At 45.2% G+C, this 22,079-nt stretch overlaps 1 protein-coding gene across 1 annotated transcript in view; it reads right to left on the reverse strand.

Annotated features, from left to right (window-relative positions):
- Positions 1–22,079, reverse strand: part of adamtsl3 (ADAMTS-like 3) — a 140,952-nt gene that overhangs the window by 77,209 nt on the left and 41,664 nt on the right. The window contains exon 4 of the mRNA XM_056607041.1: positions 1,816–1,943. Coding sequence (XP_056463016.1) covers positions 1,816–1,943 — 128 coding nt within the window. The remainder of the gene's footprint in view (positions 1–1,815; positions 1,944–22,079) is intronic.

A 22,079-nucleotide genomic window follows, 5' to 3' on the forward strand; every position in this document is an offset into this window, starting at 1 on the left:
GTCACAGCCTGCAAACCGTCACACTTCCTGAACAAGCGGCGGCACTAGCAATGTCCGCCGCAACAGCAGCAGCAGCGTTAGCGGTAGAAGCAGCATTAGAGTTAGCCATAGAAGCATTAGCGGTAGAAGCAGCATTAGCGATAACAGCAGCATCAGCGGTAGAAGCAGCATTAGAGTTAGCAATGGAAGCAGCATTAGCGGTAGAAGCAGCATTAGCAGAAGCCGCAGCATTAGAGTTAGCGATAGAAGCAGCATTACCGTTGCCGGCAGCATCAATGTGAGGGGCAGCAGCAGTGTTAGCGTAAGTGCTAGAAGCAGCATTAGCGGTAAAAGCAGCGTTTGTGGCAGCAGCAGTGTCAGTGTTAGAAGCAGCGCTAGCGTTTGAAACAGTATTAGCGGCAGCAACAGTGTTAGTGGCAGGATCAGGATTAGCATTCGCAGTGAGGCGACAGAATCTCTCAGCCATTGGAATCAACTGAGATACACCAAGAACGGGCCTTGGACAAAATACATTATTATTTAAACTAACTCTGTCTCAATGTCTCTCTCTCTCTCTCTCTCTCTCTGCCTCTCTCTCTCTCTCCCTTCCCGTAGGGCCCTCCTCCTCCCTGCTGATGCATTTAGCAGTGTGAGGGAAGTCTGGTGGACAGCGTCCTCCTCCTGACCCAGACCAGCTTCTCTGGGGGGTTCCCCGTCCCTCCCCTCGTTGCCTGACTCGCTGCACTTGTTCGTCCACATGGAGTGCACGTCTGGTCTGTGTCACGCTTCCACTGCCAAATCAGCCCCTCCTCTTATTCTGTTTATCCTTTTTGCACCCTTTCTGTCTTTCCATTTGCCTTTATTGATTGGTTTGAGAGGTGCAGTAGGTAAGAGTAGAGGAGAGGGCTGAAAAGAGCAGAACAGAGCTAGTATTTGGAAATAAACAACCAAAAAGAGAGGTCCCAAATCTCTGTTTGTTTCTTTGTCTTTAACAATCACGGAATAGATGCTATGATTGGCCAGAAATTAGCAGGGAGCGGTCGAAAATCAAAATTGGCGGACACGGAGGCAGCCGAAAGAGATAAGACATCAGTCAGCTACTTAGGTGAGAATGTAATCTATGTAGGAGAGAATGTTTGAATGGAGGATGTCACCAGTGTTTTTGTCCTAATAACAATGGTTAAATCAATATCTGTGTGAATTAACAATGTTTGTTCACGGATGCTGTCTATCGGGCACCTAACTCAGCGTGTACCATTAAATTAAGATTGCATATTTTCGAAAACAGCCATTGATTCTGTGAGAATGGGCTTTGAGCAACATTTTCTCAAGATTTTTTTTTTTAAAAGACCAATTTTAATTATCCAAAAAACCGAAACTACTCTTTTACGATTGAAAACAATTAGTGTTCATGTTGCGACAGAGTAGTTTTGCCACCTGGTCCTCAGCAAAACCTTAATTTGATCTTATTTATAAACCAGTCAGTTAAGACACAGGGGACTTGATGCATTACAAAACGTGACAGAGATGTTTGCACTCTGAAAAGGATGTGGGTTCAAACTCCAACGTCCGCAGTCTGCTTGTAAGCATCCTCGAGCAAGATGCCAAACCCCGACTTGCTACTCAATTATATGAAACTCCCCACAAGTCATTTTGGATCAAGTAGTCAGCTAAATGCTATTGTACCTCTGCCACGTGACTTGAGTAACGGACGAGTGAGCCACTTTAAAATCCACCCGTTAGTGACATCCCAAGCGGGAGAGTCCACCCGGACGTCTGCTGATGGAATCGATCCACCAGCCCTAAAACAGGGGACCCGTCAGGTGAAGGACTTACCCTCCGTTGAGGCAGCGGCGCAGTGAGTAGGACGCCCCCCCTCCACAGGTCCGCGAGCAGTCACTCCACAACCCCCAGGCGTCCCATCCAAGGTCACTGTCCTCGTCCGAACGGGTGGTCCTCGATGCCTGGAGCCAAACAACAGGAACAACGCCGTCAATAAAACAATACAAACACCAGACAAAGAACACCCACAGCATGGCAACACAAAACAATACGAAGAACAAAACAACACGGACACGGACCGACAAGAACAACGCAACAACAAACAGACAGACATAGACAGAGACGAACAACACAAACAAACGCAGACGACAAGAACAACCCCTAAAAAGAGAGTAGAGAAAAACATAAACAAACCCGTCCACTCAGAGGGAATGGAAGTTACAACATTATTTCAGTTTATAGAAATGGAAAAGGTCAATTTTGTGTTCAGTAAAGTAGAAAGTCGATGGGTGATACAGTTAGAAAATACATCCAAACGATTTTGGAAGTAAACTCAGTTTTTACCAAAGCACTTTTTGCACAGACAACTTTATTTGACCTGAACTTAATCTTTCTGTCCTCAACATTTCTGTCAACAGAGTTGAATCGTAGGCGATATAGACCAGAGCCGTAAAACATTGGGCAGCTTTCATATGTGCGCTTTACTTTACATCAGAGACGTATAGATGATGTTATGAAACCATCTGAGCCTAATGAAACACTGGTCATGCCAAACCCTCTCTCAACATTTGATTTCAATTTTCGTTTCAACTTAATACTCCTAGGCCATGAAACACTATAAAAAACAAATATTTAAAGGAAGAAATATGCTTTAAAACCACCCCACCCGTTGAGGGCCCTGATCATAGGTTTATTGGTGCTGTGGTCATTTCACTGGCTGCTGTAGTTACATTGGCCACTGGGACACAGTTGGCAACAGGGGATCTATTCAGAACAGCAAGTACTCCTTGATAAAAAATAAATAAAACAGAGAGAGATAGAGGTAGAGAATGAGGGAGAGAGAGCGAGAAAGAAGAGAGAGGGGAGGCTCACGTTGAGTGCCGAGATGTCAATATCAATCTACAGTTGTAAAGTTTCTGTTGAATGGAGATCCATTAAGGGATTAGGATATCCGGTATATATACTCAGACGCAGAGCAAAGCTCGTCCGTTTCAAACACAGCCCGTATTGTACAGGAAATCCCTAGCTTCACCTTTAACACAATTCTGATCTCATTATAAGTGAAGGACGTGCTCGTCCTTCAGATGGTCTGTCTGGGCCAGACTGTCCTGGAATTACTTTGGCTCCTTCAAGAAATATAGATTCAGTAAAGCATCTAAAAAGATGAATATTCAACAGGATATGGATATGGATATCATGTAAAATATTTTCACAATTCAGGACAAAGTAAGCATGTCTGGATCCTCCCAAGCCAAAACGGCGTCTTTAATGTCTTTATAGCACAGAACACTGTTATTATACATATATTATGATAATCCTGTAACCTATGAAATATTTGTGAACTACGACAATCTATTCCAGTAGCTCACTAGACAGACGACCCCCCGTTTCACACTCTCACAGAAAACACAAGGTTGCACTACAAACAGATAAATGTCTACTTAACTGACAAATTACTAAAGAATAATAACATTAAAAAAATACTGATTAATAATAATGTAAAGTTCATAGAAAGAGTAGATTCTCCTCGCAGGCAGGGAAATGTCAGCTGGACGGTGGAGCAGACAGAGGGGAGGGAGGGAGGGAGGGAGGGAGGGAGGGAGGGAGGGAGGGAGGGAGGGAGGGAGGGAGGGAGGGAGGGAGGGAGGGAGGCAGTTAGCTAGCAGACTAGCTGGACTGAGGAATGGGCTGCTGAAAGGTCAAGTGAACCATCACTTGAAACCCCGGCCAGGCTGCTTAAACAGGGACATGACTTCATAGTCTGGAGAAAGTGACAGAGGAGGGGGTTCAGGAAGCTGTGCAGGTAGTGGGGGGGGGGGGGTGGTGGTTTTGGTGGTGGGTGGAGAAGGTGGTGGTGGTGGTGGTGGTGGTGGGAGTGGTATAGTTGGACGAGGCGGTGGTTGTAGTGGTGGTAGCGGAGGTGTTGGTGGTAATGGTTGTGGATGAGGAGGTGCTGCTGGATGAGGTGGTGCTGGTGGATAAGGGATAAAGGCTCTCAGATCTCCCACCATGATAAGACTCACCACAGGCCCCGCCCCCATCCTGAACACATCGCCACCAGTGGGGCGTTCACCTACCGACCGTGTGATTGTGTGTAAAAAAAAAAAGTTCCAAAGGGGAGACTGGGGGAGGAGGGAAGGATAGCTAGACAGATAGAGTGAGAAACAATGAGATAGACCGAGAGACAGAGAGAGAACAGATACTTTTCCTGGCTTTCTGTCACCAACTATAGGAAAATTGGCATCCCCTCGGGGCAGTGATGTCACAGCAGACCCTGCGGTGCCAGACAGAAAATCCTATTCTGTGAGTGTGTATGTGTACTATGTGTGGGTGTGTATAGGTGTGTGTGTGTGTGTGTGTGTGTGTGTGTGTGTGTGTGTGTGTGTGTGTGTGTGTGTGTGTGTGTGTGTGTGTGTGTGTGTGTGTGTGTGTGTGTGTGTGTGTGTGTGTGCGTATGTCTATTTGTGTGTGTATGCGTGTGTGTGTGTTTGCGTGTGTGTATGTGTGCGTATGTCTATTTGTGTGTGTATGCGTGTGTGTGCGTGTGTGTGTGTGAGTGTGTGTGAGTGTGTGTGTGTGTGCACGTGTGTCATAAGGGTTACAAAAGGTATTCATGGCCTAACTGAGCCTAAATCCGTCCCTTCAACGCCCTGTGTGTAATCTGAAACTAAGTCAAAGCTCACCTTTTAAATCATTGAAAATGAAAGAGATGAAAACAAAAATGGTTTCTCCGGGAGAGATTCTAAAGTCAACCACAGTAGAAGCTGTCAGTCAGTGAGCCCGCGTCGCTGGGGCTCATTTGTTAATTTATCTGACATTGTTATTTATGACTGGTGAACCGGAGGTAACTCTCGCTCACTGACCTCTGAGCGCTCTCCCCCCTCTCTCTGTCTCACCCACACGTTCCCCCCTCTCTGAGTCTCTCTCTTTCCTCTACCTGTGTGTGTCCCGCTCTCTTCTTCCCTCTCCCTTTCTCGCCCCTCTCTGACTTCTCCTGTCTCTCTATGTTTATCTCTCCCTTACCCCTAATATTCAGAGTCGGTCTCCGCCCTGCTGTTTTTGGAACGCACACATGCACACACACACGGAAAAACACACAAACACACATGCACACACATGCACACACACACACACACACACACACACACACACACACACACACACACACACACACACACACACATACACACACAGGGTAGTCTGACCTCTAGCGCAGAGCGTGAACCTCTGGAGGGGAATTAGGCGCGTTAGCTGCCAGGCTAATAGGATGAAACCACCTTTTGTTGTGGGGGCTCAGTGGGCCGGCCGCCCCAGCCACCTCCAGCAGTAACAACATGGGACTGATGAGCCGGGTCTGCAGGGGCAGCCTCGCCGGCCAGACAGGGGCCGGAGCCACAGGGGGTGTGTGGCCGAGGGGAGAGGGGAGGCCTATTGTGTGCCGATTTCCGTACAGCTCCGCAATCAGCAATTTGTGTCTCCGACTCCGACCGATGACCCCGCCCAGCCCGTCAATACGCGGGGGGAGGTCGGGTGTAGAGAGGGTACGATTAGCACGGATCGTGTTCAACCTAGTTTGATTCCTTATCTTTTCATGTCGGTCGGTTTCCCAAGTTTCATGTCTGTGCCAGAGAGATGTGAAACAAGGCGCCAATTCCCTGTGAAGTCGATGCAAGTTTGCATTTCACAAGAGTGTCGGAATCGTCAAATGGACTTGCATCACTTGTTTTGATCGAAATGAGATGGCTAGGTCTTGCTCCAGATGCGAGGGAGTGTAGCTGAAGACCTAATCGTATTCTGAACATTGATTTACAGGTCTTACTAATTGGATGACAACAAATGCTATTTTTTATTTGGTGTGTGTGTGTGTGTGTGTGTGTGTGTGTGTGTGTAACACAATAGAGTACTAAAGTGAAAACGTCACGTTGTCCTGGCAACCGGGTTTTCAGTTCTAAACAACCGAACGAGAGATGGCGTTTTCCATTGCTGCCATGTGTTGTTTCTTTCAAAATGAACATAAATCAATTTCAAGAGGTGAGAATCACTACCAATTGAAACATGTCTAGGCTTTCATGTATTCCCCTAGGTTACTAAAAGGAAAGGTTTGATGACGTTACTTCAGTTTTTTTTTTAATATATATATATATGAATCGTAGTCGAATTCACGATCCTGATGCATCTGTTTTTTTTTCAAATGTCATTACAATGTGCATCATGGCTTGATAACTGAAAAAGACAGTGTTTTGCTTTCAAGCTTCCTTGTTGTTTTCAAATATATTCAAAATGTGCATTATGGTTAGTAGCTGAAAAAGACAGATCTAGTTTTGCTTCCAATTTTTTTTTCTGGTATTACAAATAAATATATTTTTGATTTGTTTCAGGGTGGTCCTAGCGTTGCTTCTTGAAGGATTACATTGCATGCATCAACATTTACATTCAAACAATTGGCAGAGGATATTATGAAAAGTTGATATCATATTATCATCACCACATTGTATATATTCACTCCATGTACTTTGATGCATTCAGCAGATGGCGGAATTCTGCTGTCTTGTTGGATAATGTTAAAAAGAAGAAAAAAGAAAAATAGCAACTCAGAGTGTTCCACATCCTGACCTGTTAAATCCCTTTCCTTAAGAATACTTGACTTCGGACTCATTACACGCCATTAGTCTCATTCCTTGGCTAATTGAACCGGAGGCATCGTGCTGGGTGGTGGCGGGGCCCTTAAAAAACCCTAGAGAATGGCACTGTGAGAGCTGCTGCCAGAGACGTTCATCAGTAACACACTAGCTCAACGGACGCCTGCTTGTTAGCATGGCTCCTGACAGCGATAGCAGCGTGGGAAGAAGCAGAGAGGGCAAAAACGTGACATATTCTGTTCACCCTTTCGCCCCTGGTGGTGCTTTTGCTTCTCACACATGTGCTGGCCCTTCTCCTCACCATAAAACAGAACGTCGTGGGAAGGGGAAACCGATGAAACAACGCGCAAGCTACGAAGATGGTCGTGATCCGGAGTAGCGAGGGGGGTATCTGTTAATGCTGTGAGGCTGAAATGGTAAATCATGTTCTGTAATGGTTTTCTGTTTGAACAGCTGCTGTGGAAAATGTCACACGTCGATGTTAATGACGCTGGAAATTAATGCTGGATTTAATCAAGTGGCAGCCATCATGGCTGAACGATGTAGAAGTGCCCGTAGGCGCACTTTTTACAATCACTGCTGACTGGCTTCGCAATAGGCTGGAGCAGTTGTATAGAGGCCAACTAGGGAAAACCTGAGCAGCACTAAAAATATTTCAATAAGGACGTCATGCTGTTCGCCACGTGTGGAGTTTGTCACATTTTTGTCATATTTTTCTGGTTTCCCCATGGCACCTACTTGAAGCCAGCTTTTGCTTTCAAATAACAGCTCAAAAACCTATAGGGTTAGGTTTCTATACAGTTAATGGCTGGCATTGCTACAGCATGAGCATGAAGTCGAGTATACTTTTGAAGATTTTTCCATAATCACTGCACAGCGCCAGCACTGCCTTTGCCGGTGCACTATGAGCCCTAAATGCTAACAGTGGTAACAGCCTTTAATGGAATCGACAATTCATTCAAAGCTTAAAAAGCACTGCAAAAATAATAATACACTCACACAAAAGTCAATGAGATGAATATATAAATATTGTGTTTACTTGGTTGGATGGCAAAAGCTTGGGGGGTGGTGGTGTTCAATACCCACTTAGACTCCAAAGAAGCTCAGCCTTAGCACCCATGAACAGTGAAACGTCCCCTTGGGGAGTCCTCCTGCAGCCTAATCGTCTGTCTGTTACTGAGCAGACCCTCCTCTCATCCTAGGGTAGTGCTGCTGCTTGGAGCTGCTCTGATGAAAGAGACGGCCTCATTACTTGGGCTGATAGGCACCAAAAGAGCACCACATTCACTCAAGGACACATACACAAACACGCACAAACACACACAAAACACATAGACGGATCACATAAGGCCACACACGCAGACAGGTCACATAAGGACACACTCACACACCCACACACACAGATCACGTAAGGACACACGCACTATCCTGCGAGGAAACGCACACACAACAATCACACAAAGACTCATACACACACACACACACACACACACACACACACACACACACACACACACACACACACACACACAAACACTCTCTAAGCTTTGTCCTGGTTTCTTAGATTCAGTTACCAAAATAGCTAGCAAGAGACCTTTAAGTTCCAATATTGTCTAGGAAACACACACACACACACACACACACACACACACACACACACACACACACACACACACACACACACACACACACACACACACACACACACACACACACACACACACACATGCTTGCAAAAACTCCAATAACCAAAATATCTTTGCATTCACACGGACAACAATCATCCATCAAAAAACACCATTAAATATTGTGTTGCTGCTGCCAGTCAGGGGGGAAACAGTAGAGAAATGGGAGCAATCCTTCATTAAAACCATAACCAACCGTCCAAAGTCCCAGACAGAATACACAACTCAAATAAAGGTTTCAATAAATGAACTCACTCAGCCAAAAAAGAGGCTCATCTGGCTAATCAACAGCTAATGCCAGGGCATTACAAGACTATGGAACTAGTCCAAGACGGAAAAGCATGATGTCATCTGATAGTCTACCAGTGCGCTTTGTCCAACGTCATCTCCGGCCGGACTGGTGAGTCCAGGCTTCATGGACTCAGATCTGGGCACAAGTTCCTAGCTGAAGCCTGAGCTAGGTTGGATGTGATCAGCGAGTGATATGGCCTCGGTAACGCCAAATGCATTAGCACATCCTCACCGCCCGGGTTCTGGCTCAGACTCAAGAGGAGGGAGAAAAAAACAAACACTAGAGATGTTTGAAGTAGTTCTGGCAAAATGACAGTGTATCCAACCACACGCAGGATGAGACTGCATATCGTCTGGTATTCGGGTACTGGTGTCGCTGTTAAAGGTTTCTCCTTTCACGGTGCTATAGGCTTGGTTGAAGTGTAATCATCACACTGCTGTTCCGCCCCCTTGCACCACCAACCAGCGGCACCATGTTGAAACTAAATGTGTTTATTGTTATAATGTGATGACTGGTGTTCTAAAATGAACTGGAGAGAAGTCCTAGGTGCAGTTGATGATTTGCAAAGGGAACTGGCATGTCAAACTGTTGGGCCGGCGAAACACAACACATCTGCTGAGGGAGGAGCCCTCCGATGACTCAGATACCGAAAGACACTGCAGGTCTATTTTCAACTGCGGACCACCATCAAAAAACACTTTGTATCGGTAACCATAGCACAACAACAGCGACCACATTAAGAGCACCAATGTTATTTTCGAGGCATTCATCGCTAGTTTTTCTACTGGTGTTTGCGCCTCTCGCGATCTGTTGCAGCCACTTGAATTCATCCACTATCTCACTAATTCCTACATTTCCCCCTCCCTGATTCCACATGATCCTCTGCTCGATACAAATCGACGGCTCTCCCCTACCCTCCCTACACCCCTTTACATATTTTATGTGCATGCAACCACCGCGTCAAAAAGAACAACAGCAGCATGTCTTCACTGGAGGGCAACATGAAAAGGTACATCTGCAGCCAGTACTCTCAGAACACAACTACAACTGTTCCGGGAGACAAGTATATTCATTAGAGACTTTATTTTTTAGCTACGGTAAAAAACGTGAACTCTTCAGTGATCTTCATCTCTCTTGTCTTCTACCTAAACGTCTGCATGAGATACCTTTTTCAGTTCTATCTCTTTTGTTCTCCAAGTGCTGTTGAGATATCAACAGACGGCAAAATGGCAATTTCGCTCCTCATTGACTTCAAATTATAATTCAGCTCCTAAGCAGCAAACAATCTGTTCCTACCTGAGGAAATTAGCACAGGGTACGTGACTCTGTTGTGTGTGTTTGTGTGTGTGTGTGTGTGTGTGTGTGTGTGTGTGTGTGTGTGTGTGTGTGTGTGTGTGTGTGTGTGTGGTGTGTGTGTGTGTGTGTGGTGTGTGTGTGTGTGTGTGTGTGTGTGTGTGTGTGTGTGTGTGTGTGTGTGTGTGTGTGTGTGTGTGTTTGTGTGGAGAGAGTGGTTGAGGTTGAGAGAGGTATCTACCTGAGGATATATGTATATATATATTTGTGTCGTAGAATGCGTGGCAAAAATTATGATTCAGAGGGAGAGTGGGTGCTGGAGGAGATAGAGAGAGAGCATGCTCCTACACTAGAACAAACAAGTGTGTCTGTGTGTGTGTGTGTGTGTGTGTGTGTGTGTGTCTGTGTGTGTGTCAGTGTTTATGTCTCTGTGAATGTCCGTGTGTATGTCCGTGTGTATGTCCGTGTGTATGTCAGTGTGTATATCAGTGTGAATGTCTGTATGTATGTCTGTGTGTACGTCAGTGTGTATGACTGTGTGTATGTCCGTGTGTATCTCTGTGTGTATGCATGCTTTGTAGCTGAAAAGGCGATTTATTGTTACCACATCCATTACTGCTAAGAGCAACACACCACCGATGAGGGGTTAAAACAGCCCGCAATGTTATTAGGTGAGTTGAATTAAATTTGGTCCAGACCACACAAGGAAATATTACAAGGAATATTATTAGCAGAAAATGTCTCTTTGAAATAGGATCCCTTGTGACCCACCAAATATCATCATTTGTTGCTATGCCCCCCCCCGGGATGGAGGCGAACAGTGTAACAGTTTACCAATGATTTGGAAGAATACGAAAAGAAAGTGAAGAGATTATGAGTTTTCTATTGCAGGGGATTCATTATCAGCTCTGCACTACAGGGCTCTCCAACTGAATGCAATGGCAGATATTCATAAAGACACACACACACACACACACACACACACACACACACACACACACACACACACACACACACACACACACACACACACACACACACACACACACACACACACAAACACACCAACACACACACAAACACACACCTCAACACACAAACAACAACACACACACACGCACACACACACACACACACCTCAACACACACAAACACCAACCCACACACACACACACGCACGCATACGCCTCATCACAAACACACACTCGTTCCCCAATTCGAGCTCAGGCATAAGCATCTGTGCCTGGTGTAAACATATGGGGGAGTGGGAGGCACTGAGCTGCAGTCCTAGCCGTCCACGCTCTCATGGGAAACATCACAGGGGTTCAATATTTAAGCTGGCCGCGGAGGGATGCTGACGGAGCCGCTGCCTGTATCCAGTGTTCACTTGTAGGGCTGGTACATTGTGACGTCACATCGCAATGACCACCTCCATTTTGTGAGCCTAGAAGCATTGGGATGCAAGTGGTAGCAATGGTGTTTTGATCATTGTTTAGTAATTAATCGTGAAGTTATTTGTCATTATAGGGAGACATTGCTGTGTATGATATTGCCACGGCATTTTTTAATGCAAGACGTGGCAAAAACAAAGTTCTCATTAGGCCAGGTTACGGTATGTTTACGTTGGGTTAGGGTTTTACAGTGCTACAACTCTCTTGAGTCCTCTCAATATGGCGGAGTATTGCCAACGAAAACTCCCATGATGCATTCTGATGAACAAGCCCTATAGAGCCGGTGCTCACACAGTACAGCGCAGGCGAGCGTCCATCCAGTTAGAGCTCCCTCGGTGGGTTGCAAAGAGTCACGGCTCCACCGCACTGCCAAGAGTTACGTGCAGTACCATTTGGCACCATAGGGGGAGCTGTAACAGTCTCGGGCTGTAGTGTGTTGGAAGCCAATGGGAAGTCACTGGGTGTAATACCCTGCTGTCAATATGAACATACATGGCTTATACATTTGTCAAATATGTATGGATAGGTAGATAATAATTGATAATGATTTATAAGGGCAGCCAACAGACACATAATGCCTCAAAATAAACACACTATGAAGTGCACCGAAACAAACTAGCTTACAAGCACACACAAAAATGCAAATATATACACATGCAGTAAATCACATGCAAACACACAGACCCTATCACACAGACACCCTCACACACACACACACACACACACACACACACACACACACACACACACACACACACACACACACACACACACACACACACACACACACACACACACACACACACACAATGACCCTGACATGGAAATAAACATAAACAAGTACACAACTTGGCGCATGTGTACAAACTCACAAAGTACCAGATGAAAATATACTCACACAATAATATCCGACATCCAATTTCACACACACACACACACACACACACACACACACACACACACACACACACACACACACACACACACACACACACACACACCCCAGTTAACTGTTTTACCGTGGCTCTTGACTGAAGCCCGGTGGCGGGCCGTGACCTATTACCCATCTGTCACAGGACAGTGTTAAACATTTGCTCAGAGAGCCGTTTCCCCGAGTGCTGGCTGGAGCTGAGCAGCCATACTGTTAATCTGTCCCAGTATGACTCCACGAGCCCTGGAGGAAACCTAAACTGTGCTTTCCTGAGAAATAGGAGGATTCGTCCTTATAAATCATCCATGTGTGTGCGTGTGTGTGTGTGTCTGTGTGTCTGTGTGCGCATGTGAGTGTGTGTACCCTTGCTTTTGCTTTTGTGTGCGTGTGTGTGTTTGTGTGTTCTTTGTTGGTGTGGGTGTGTGTGTTTGTGCCTGCATGTGTGTGTGTGTGTGTGTGTGTGTGTGTGTGTGTGTGTGTGTGTGTGTGTGTGTGTGTGTGTGTGTGTGTGTGTGTGTGTGTGTGTGTGTGTGTGCACGTGTGTGCGTGTGTGAGTGCGTGCCTGTGTGTATCCTCGCTTTTGCTTCCAGAAATTGAATTTGCCGTGTTTTATTTCTTTTGTGTTTTCCTTTTTCCCATATTGTTTTCCTCCCAACCTCATCAGCGACCACACATCCTGGGTCAAACGTCATAAAAATACACTTTTGTTTCCCTGAGACTGCCCCACAGAGATGGTATGTACTGGCTAAACGACGCTTTCTGTTTTCGTTCTGGTGACGACAGTGACGATTCATCCCAATGACGATGCTGCCTTATCTGCAGTCATCACAGTAGTCATGCTGCCATGACTACGGTCGCAATTGTGTGGTAAGATAAGGTGCAGGTTATTGAGTTGGAGACAATTTTTTTTTAAGGTTATTGTATTATCATGCATCGAACGCACAGTGAATTCAGATGCATGTTTTAAATCAAGGAGCTCATTGCTTCAGGTTGCATCAAGGAACCTTTAGGCTTGAAGTCCATCTCCCAACAAACTAGACCACCCTGCACCTGCCTGACTATAATAAGTATTTTATTCCTCTATTAAAGGAATAACAATTAGAACAGCTGAAGTCTCTATGGCGGATAAAAACCGCCATAGTCCTGGCCACTATTCATGGGAATGCTGTGTACATTTCTGCCTGCTCATACACATTAACAACATTGTTTGTCCCACTTACTTTCTGCCCAAGATATCAACTCATTTGTTGAATGGCTTGGAAACCTGGCACAGATGCTTTAACATGGATAACATGTCAGTTGAATCTCTGTTGTATATATTGTGAGAGTAATGGTTGTCTATTGCTGAAGCTACTGAGATGTTTAACACAGAAGGGACCTGGTGGATGCCTTGCGTCAGTGGGATGATGTACACTACCAGTTGTTGTGTGATGTGTTCAGTAACGGATCTTCCGGCTGTATTCTGGTTGCAGAATAATAACTCTCCATTGTTTCCCCTGTGCATGAATGTGAATGAAATAAAATGTTGTATTTACCGTCAAAAACCCAAACACGAAACTTGCAGCAAGAACGCTATGGTCAAAACCATAGTGGTCAAAACCCCTTTGACCTTTCTGGGGTCAAATTCCCTGACAAAAACATTGACTCACCTATCTATGCATCTGAACCCATAGACACTAGCATAAGGACACCCGATGTAAATACCGTACTCTATCAATTCTGGTCATTCCCACAACGTATTTGGCTCCTACAGTAAGGATGAAGGATACAATATATCATATCATATATTTAAATGTAAATATACAACCTGTTAAGAAAGTACAAAAGGTATATACAAACAACAACAAAAATGTAATATACTATTTTTAAACAAAAGAGTGACCAGCTATTTAAAAGAGTAAAATAGGTTGTGCTATTTAAGAAGTGAGTGTTGCTCTCAAAGCAGGGGCTTTGTCCTGCGTTTTTACACCGGCAGCGTTCTGCTCGCTGGTGTGCACAAGGTCTCTTATTAGCGGGAGCTTCCTCCAGCTGGCTGGACTCCCAACACACAGAGAAAAGGAAACAGTTAAACCAACCCGGAGAAAACATTTGTGCAATTCCACCACAGCTGAATGCAGCGCCTCAGCCCATGGATCAACTTCTAATTCTAGGATTTCAGTAGAAATCCATCCACGACCGCCAAATATGTCTTAATGTGATTATGCAAAGGCACGCCACAATTTGTCATTCAGTCGGGAGGGTCCATTTCACTTGCGGTGGATACAGATAGAGAGGGTGGGAATCTTGCTCAAGGGCAGGCAGGGATCAGACGAGGAACTTTGTGCTGGGATCGAACACTCGATCCGAAGCTATATCTTTGAGGACAAGCTTAACTAATGAGCCAATAGGTACATTGAGCGACCATAAGGGACTACTTGCCTCCCAATGAAAACAAAAGATAGCACGTTCGATGAGAGCTCCAATCTTCACTTCCAAGACGGCTTGACCAATGGATATCTCATCACTGTGGTATCATTTACCTTAACACAAAGTGTTAAAGCTCAATCACTCTCTCCTGCCAGTGATCATTACACCTTGATCTCCAAGTGAGTAATTGGAGTCACTGCTATGCAAGACATGATAATGAATAGCAATATTGGCTTTGCTTTCTATTATTTTTCCCAGGACATCCTTAGTCTTCTCCACTTAATACTGCATCGGGTTTTAAAAAGTGCTGCCATTTGCACAGTGGTAAGAAAAAACAGCTTCAGAAATACGACTCCTTTTGAAATGGAACATTATAAAAATGATCAATATTTTGACAGGTGGTAGCGCCATCGTTCCTCATGAACCTTTGTGAACCTCGGGTGGAACCAGAAATCAGCTCTGAGGGTTGAATGAAAATCGCGAGCAGCTCGAAGTTAAGCCCTTCGTATGATTCAGTAATGAGTCATGAGCACAAATGTAGATACAGATTGACATTAACATTTCTTAACAATAAAATATCCAAATTTCCAAGGTAAATAAATATTTTTCTGTTGGTTTTTATAGGTTTGGTTATTTTGCCACAAACGTCAATGCCAGCTTTTGATTTAAAAAAAATAGAGCCTAGTAAATGATTTTGCCCCTCAGCGGTGACTCTTAAAAGAAAATATCCACCTGGTAGTAAAGGCAATTTGGCAAACAATTTTGCAACCATCGTTTCTCAGTGCATCATCAAATATTGAAATCCAGACAAGCTCGGAGACATAGCGTGGTAATGCAATATAAACCCTCTACTATATCAAATAAGACGGAAATGGAATGATACATTTAAAATACATCTTAAAATTGAAATAAGACCCAAACTTACTAAGCATGGCTTCCGAAGTTCTAGTTTTGAGTGTTCAACAACCACGTCACCCATACTGATACAGCCCCCTTCCACACAGGGGCTTCATGAAACAATGACCCTGATAGTTGGGCACCAACTATTCATTTATTCACTCCTTGATGTTACAGACAAGGACATACATTTGATGCAGGCTTTGGTGGGGACACCGACTGGGAGCCAGCAGGGACGGCATTGTACAATTTGAAACATTTTTATACCATCACGCATACCCCGCCAAAAAAACATTTGAAACAGCAGGCAAAAAGGGGACGTATCCCACAATGCATTCTAAGTATGTCTCTGTGCAAAACATCAAAGGAGTTTTGAGGACCGACAGGGGAGAGGGAGAAGTGTCCCCAAAGAGATGCGAGAGGAATGTATGTCCCCGGAAATAGTCAGCGTGTGTGTGAGAGAGTGGGGGAGAGAGAAAAACAGCTCTGACTGCAGGCAGTGGTGCAGGTCCCTGGGTAGGAAACAACAAAAGCGTGTTTGGATGACATCAGACTTGCGACCCGCCGATTGGCTAACGATGAGCACGCCGGCAGTGGCCTCCCTGGCCCAGCCCCTTCCAATGAATCTCAGAGGACATATGCACCCACACATCTTGCACACACACGCACGCACACACGCAGGCCTAGAGCACACAGGCACACAAGCACATGCACACAAACACACACAAGCAAAAGAACACAATCCAATACAATCTTCTCGTCCCTAACCCTTTGAGGTTTACCAATCAGCAGTTGGTGGAAGTAGACCGGGAACGGAAGTGAAGATCAACCCCAGTGCCTCCCACACACGCCCCTAGCCTCCCAACCCTCCCCCCTTCTCAGAACTCAGTGGCACACCGCCGAGTGGATCCTCCTGGACAGAAGAAGCCATTGATTACCAGGCCCTCCGCTGAAGGCCGGGGCAGCAGGTCGGCGTCTGTTCTGATCACGGACACGCAGCGGAAAGAATGAGCTTCTTATTCCCCGGAGGAAACCCCACTTTCCTTGGCTCACTCTTCATGCTGCGTGTGAAGAAGATCAGTCCCTCACTCCCAGCCCCCGTGGACTGTGGGGATATCATGGCGACTGCCGCGATAAAAACCCTTGGTTAATCCTTACTCTCTTGGACGTTTTAGCCCAGAGTATAACTATATACACAGTTCATCAATTGAATGACATGAACCTTACCATAGCTCCGTGCTTAAAACGAAACCATTTTGTAATAAACTTCCACCAAAATCCTATCTATCCGTAACGTCAAGATACAAATTAAGAAAAATTCGAAGCTATCTGAGACCTTAAGGACGTGTCCCGGTATAACTCTTCCAGTCGGCATCGCCCACGCCAGAGGAATCTAGCGCGTGTCCAAGAGGGTTTTGGACGCCCTCGTAAACACATTGAGGGCAGCCCAGGAGGTGACGTATTGCCGCCGGCCGCCTGCGCCAAGTGTCCAGGAGATGCTGCCTAGACTCTTGTGTATCCTCAAAAGCACTTTGTTCCATCGATTTGTTTACTGCTCCCTAGCAACCGGCCCCTTGCCTACGCCTGTGTGTTTGCGTGTGTGCCCGCCCCGTTCTGACAGTTAGTGTTTGTGTGTTCTCTGGGACGAGTGCCTCGTGTACTTGATGCTTCACATGTGCTGCTCACACAAGCAGGGCTTGTTTTTAGAACGGCGCGAGCATTTATACATGAATGCCGCTGCCCTTTTTATTTCTGCGCATGGTCACATGACAGTGAGGAGGGGTGTCTTACGACAGTGTGAGCGAGAGGGAGTGTGTTAGTAAGAGAGAGAGCACGGGAGACGTGTGTGTGTGTTGTTAACACACTGTGTGACTGTGTGTGGATTTATTTTGTGAGGTTCTATGATATGAGTGTAAGTGTGTGTGTGTGTGTGTGTGTGTGTGTGTGTGTGTGTGTGTGTGTGTGTGTGTGTGTGTGTGTGTGTGTGTGTGTGTGTGTGTGTGTGTGTGTGTGTGTGTGCGAGGGCACGTTTGTGGCTGAAAGTGAGTGTGTCAAAAGAATATATGAACAACTTCATATTTAAAAAATTAAAAGTGTTCCCACAAATTTGCTCCTGAACAGTCTAACCCCTCCAGAGTTGTGTGTGTGTGTGTGTGTGTGTGTGTGTGTGTGTGTGTGTGTGTGTGTGTGTGTGTGTGTGTGTGTGTGTGTGTGTGTGTGTGTGTGTGTGTGTGTGTGTGTGTGTGTGTGTGTGTGTGTGTGTGTGTATGGGTAGGTGTTTTATCCTTCTTCTAGCTGGTGCAGCACCCAGGGGACGGGAGACTCTGAAAATCTTTCCCTTTCATATTCCGACTCAGCCCAACAATAAGGAGGACTGCTAAAAGTGGATCTAGATGTGTGTAGATAAGAAAGTTAGTAACACAGATTATGTCCATCATGTTACCAAAGAAGATCTCCGTCTTTCAGTCGTCTGTTGACGTGGCCGCTGAGAATGATTGTGTGTAGTTACTTAACCTGTCCCAAGCTGAGGGAAAAACACAGTGGCTTGGATCATTTTCAGTCCCCAATCTATCTTTCCTTTCCAAGAAGTGAAGCCTGGAGCGCTCTGTCACAGCCACGTGTGCACAAACAGACACACATGCTGACACACACACACACACACACACACCCACACACACACACACACAGATTTGGGGGTGGGACAAAATATCAATGCGGCGATATGATCAATATTCTTTGTGCAATAGGAGAATCTATACACTCTCTCTTCTGCTCTCTCTTTCTAGTTGATGGACATGAAGTACAACCAAGCGCAGACACTGGCAGTGACTTCCATGCTTTATCAAGCACCAATAACAATGCCGAGTTGAAAAACACAGGAATATAGGACACGCCCACACAATGGTCAAATAATAAAAATAACCATTGTTCAACTTGAATGTCAGAACAATTCAGCTGCACGATACCAGCCCCTCTATGCTTGGGGACATAGTATCATTGATCTGGCCAAAAAGAGAAGAAGAAGAATTTATCTCTCAAAGTCTAAAGTAGATCTGCAGACTACTTTGATTATTTAAATCACTTAAATACAGACCCCAGTTCATATGTAATGGCAACTTGAGCCTTAAGGTCCATTGGTTCATTGCTAGCATTTTCAAATAATCCAGTAACTCATAAAATGTACAGATTGAATTAGCACAACATATTTATAAATCGTAATACGTGAGAATGTTTAAAGTGATGCATCCAAAAATAGTACATAGTGAAAACAAAACTACCAGAGCGTGGTAGTTTATATTGTTGCCACTTCTTCTCTGGTTTGTTTGGTTGTTTGCTTCTTAGGAATAAATTCCTCAGAATGCGTTCGCCTGTGTGCGTGTGTGTGTGTGTGTGTGTGTGTGTGTGTGTGTGTGTGTGTGTGTGTGTGTGTGTGTGTGTGTGTGTGTGTGTGTGTGTGTGTGTGTGTGTGTGTGTGTGTGTGTGTTTGTGTGTGTGTTTGTGTGTGTGTGTGTGTGTGCGTGTGTTTCTGTGTGTGTGTGTTTCTGTGCGACTGTGTGTGTGTGTGTGTGTGTGTGTGTGTGTGTGTGTGTGTGTGTGTGTGTGTGTGTGTGTGTGTGTGTGTGTGTGTGTGTGTGTGTGTGTGTGTGTGTGTGGGTGTGTGTGTGCGTGTGTGTGTGTGTGTGTGTCCTCCTCAGCTGCCCAGCCTGTGTTTGTTTATGTCAGCACCAAACAAGAGTAAATACATAACAGACCACAATTATGGACCGGTGGCATTAAGCAGGATGCTGTCCAACAATGTGCTATAGTGACCTAGCCAAGCAGACTCATGAGACGGTCCTGATCTCGTGAGTTCACTCTGATCAGTCGGGCCCCTTGAAAGCCTGTTCCAGAAATGACTAAATGATCGGATAGGAGTTTAATTTCCTGACAAAAAAGGAGCGTCGCAGTCTGCTGGATTTAAAAAGCAACGGCGGCGCCAGCGAGAAATTGTAGCAATTGACGGAGCAATCAGAACCGCTTAAACTGAAGTGGACTGAAAACGAGGTTATAAGATGAACTCATGATGCTTTGTAAAATACTAGATGCCAGGGGTGCTAGGACAACTACGAGTCTAACAAACAGTCAAAAATAGGACAAAAATTGGAAACACAGGATGTTGTGTTTATTCAGGACTGAAGCTACCGTTACGGTAAATCAAGTGCAGTTGCGGATTGTCAAGAAGAAACAAAAAATCCTCTATTTTCTCCTTCTTTCCAAAAATATGTACCTCCATGACAAGTCGCTCGCTCCATGCAGTTCCCCATCAGTCGGACTCAGTCCTCTAGCGGTTCTTAGCCTCAGGGGCAGAACCAACTAGGCTGGTAGAGGCAACATTTGCATTTGAAAGGTTGCTGGATTATTAATACAATCGGTAAACAGTGTATCCCTCTCTGAACCACACGGTAAGTAGCTTAAGATGTTTGCCATGCTTGTGTGAAGAACGTTAATGAGTTACATTAATGTGTGCACAGCAGCCTAAATGTTACATTATTCACTGTTTAGCAAACTCACACTTTCATCCAGAGCGCCTTTCAGTGTGTTTTTCTTGCAGATACTTGTTCGTTTTGGCTCAATGATGTCCCAGGTAAACCGAGGCCATTGGGGCGTGAACCAAGAACCCATCAGCTGGGAGTAAAACACCCTAACCACTAGCTATCCATCCTGCCTCTCATCAAGTCCTCTGGCATGACTTGTATTTCATTAAGATGAATAGAAATATCTCTGTTAATGGGGGTTGGCTAGTCAAAATATCTGTGGGGTTGGGAAACAAGTCTATTTCTAAGGCTTACCACTGAGTACAGCAACAATAAAAGATCATATTCAATGAGATCGTTTGAGATAGCAACGAGTTATCCCTTATTCATATTATAAACGGAAAAAAAACTTCAAAGAAGGTCATTGTTCATGAATGAGGACAAGGTAATCAAAGCGGAAGGTAAACATTCCCAGTTGTTGATGAGGGAAAAAGTGTCTGATTATATTAACGGAATGGTAGTTTGTTTCGAGGGTGACGTGGTAGACCATAACCACAGTTGGCCCGTGCATGCCCTGCAGTCGTTCCTAATTAAATTGTGCAGGCAGAATTACCCAAGGTGAAGCGACGGAGAGAGAAAGGAGGAGGGGGGGGCGGGGGAAGAGTATGTAAAAAATAATATAAGCATACATAAAAATTATCTTTTGGTAGAAAACAGGATTGCTCATTTTAATTACAACACATTCCACATTCAGATGAGGGTGGCAGGACTTTGGAACAGAAGAGAAAGAGAGAGAAAGGGAGGACGGAGGCAGAGAGCGAGAGCGAAACAGAGGGAGAGAGAGAGAAAGGGAGAGGGGAAAGGGGCAGAGAAACAGAGGAAGGAGAGAGAGAATGAAAAACACTTGCTGAAAACAGCAAGTGAGAGAGAAATGTGGTAAACTAAATAAGAGAGCTAGAATGGAGGAAAAACAAGAGAGAAAGAATTTGAGGATTAAAATGAGGGAAGCGGAATCCTACACCAAAAATAAAGTAAATAAACCGTGCTACCAGGTCTGAAGATGTGGCTGACAATCAGTCATAGAGGCTCGAGGCAGTAAGCTGCCGCTGCTGGCTTCACTCCATCAGCACGACTGGAGGGTTTTATCGCAGGGGTCAAGCACAATGAATCGGTCCGGTCTGGTCCGGTCCTAACCACCGCCCACCCCTCCCCCCTACCAACCAGGCCTCATTGTGATCCCCCCCTGCTGAGTGTCCACACATTATTATTGTATTTTTTCCGAAGGTGGGCAGCATTTTATTTGAATACATCTTAATCCAAAAATGGGATTTAAAGGTGTGTAGGACAAGAAGAAGCTAAAATAAGCTGTGGAGGTGTAAGATGCACACTGAGGCATATTTCAAAGTACTGTACCTTTTCATGAGGGAAAGAGATGGAGAGTAAGTATGTGATGGGAGAGGGGAAGAAGGAGAGAGAGTGTAGTGTGGGAGAGGTTAAAAGGGAGAGAACATGCATGGGGCGGGCGGATGGAAAGGCGAGAAAGAGTCTGGTTGGTGTGGGAGAGATGAAGAGGGAGAGAGAGTATGTGTGGGGTGGGAGAGAAGAGGCAGAGAGTGTATCTACGGAGTGGGAGAGATGAAGAGGGAGAGAGTATGTATGGTGCATATCTTTAGTTTTGACACAATCATGCCCGTACCCTAGCACCCCAGTGATGATACAATACATGTTCAATGTTACAGCTGGAGAGATGGGATAATCAAGGGTTTCTATTTTTCTATTTGTATGGGGGACGTGCACACGTCCTCAAAGTCGCGTCTGCGTGGATTGCTTCTTTTGCATCGGTGAGACTGGATTGTCTGTGTTGCTTTGTAACAGATTGCCATTGATTGCTCTCACTTCTGCAATCTATTAGGAAAATCCCGGCTGATAAATTTTTCTTTTTATCGTGGGAACTTTCACACTGTAAACCTGTGACCAGCAGCTGAAGAGT

The sequence above is a fragment of the Gadus chalcogrammus genome, chromosome 14, assembly GCF_026213295.1.
Source record: "Gadus chalcogrammus isolate NIFS_2021 chromosome 14, NIFS_Gcha_1.0, whole genome shotgun sequence".
Classification (NCBI taxonomy): domain Eukaryota; kingdom Metazoa; phylum Chordata; class Actinopteri; order Gadiformes; family Gadidae; genus Gadus; species Gadus chalcogrammus.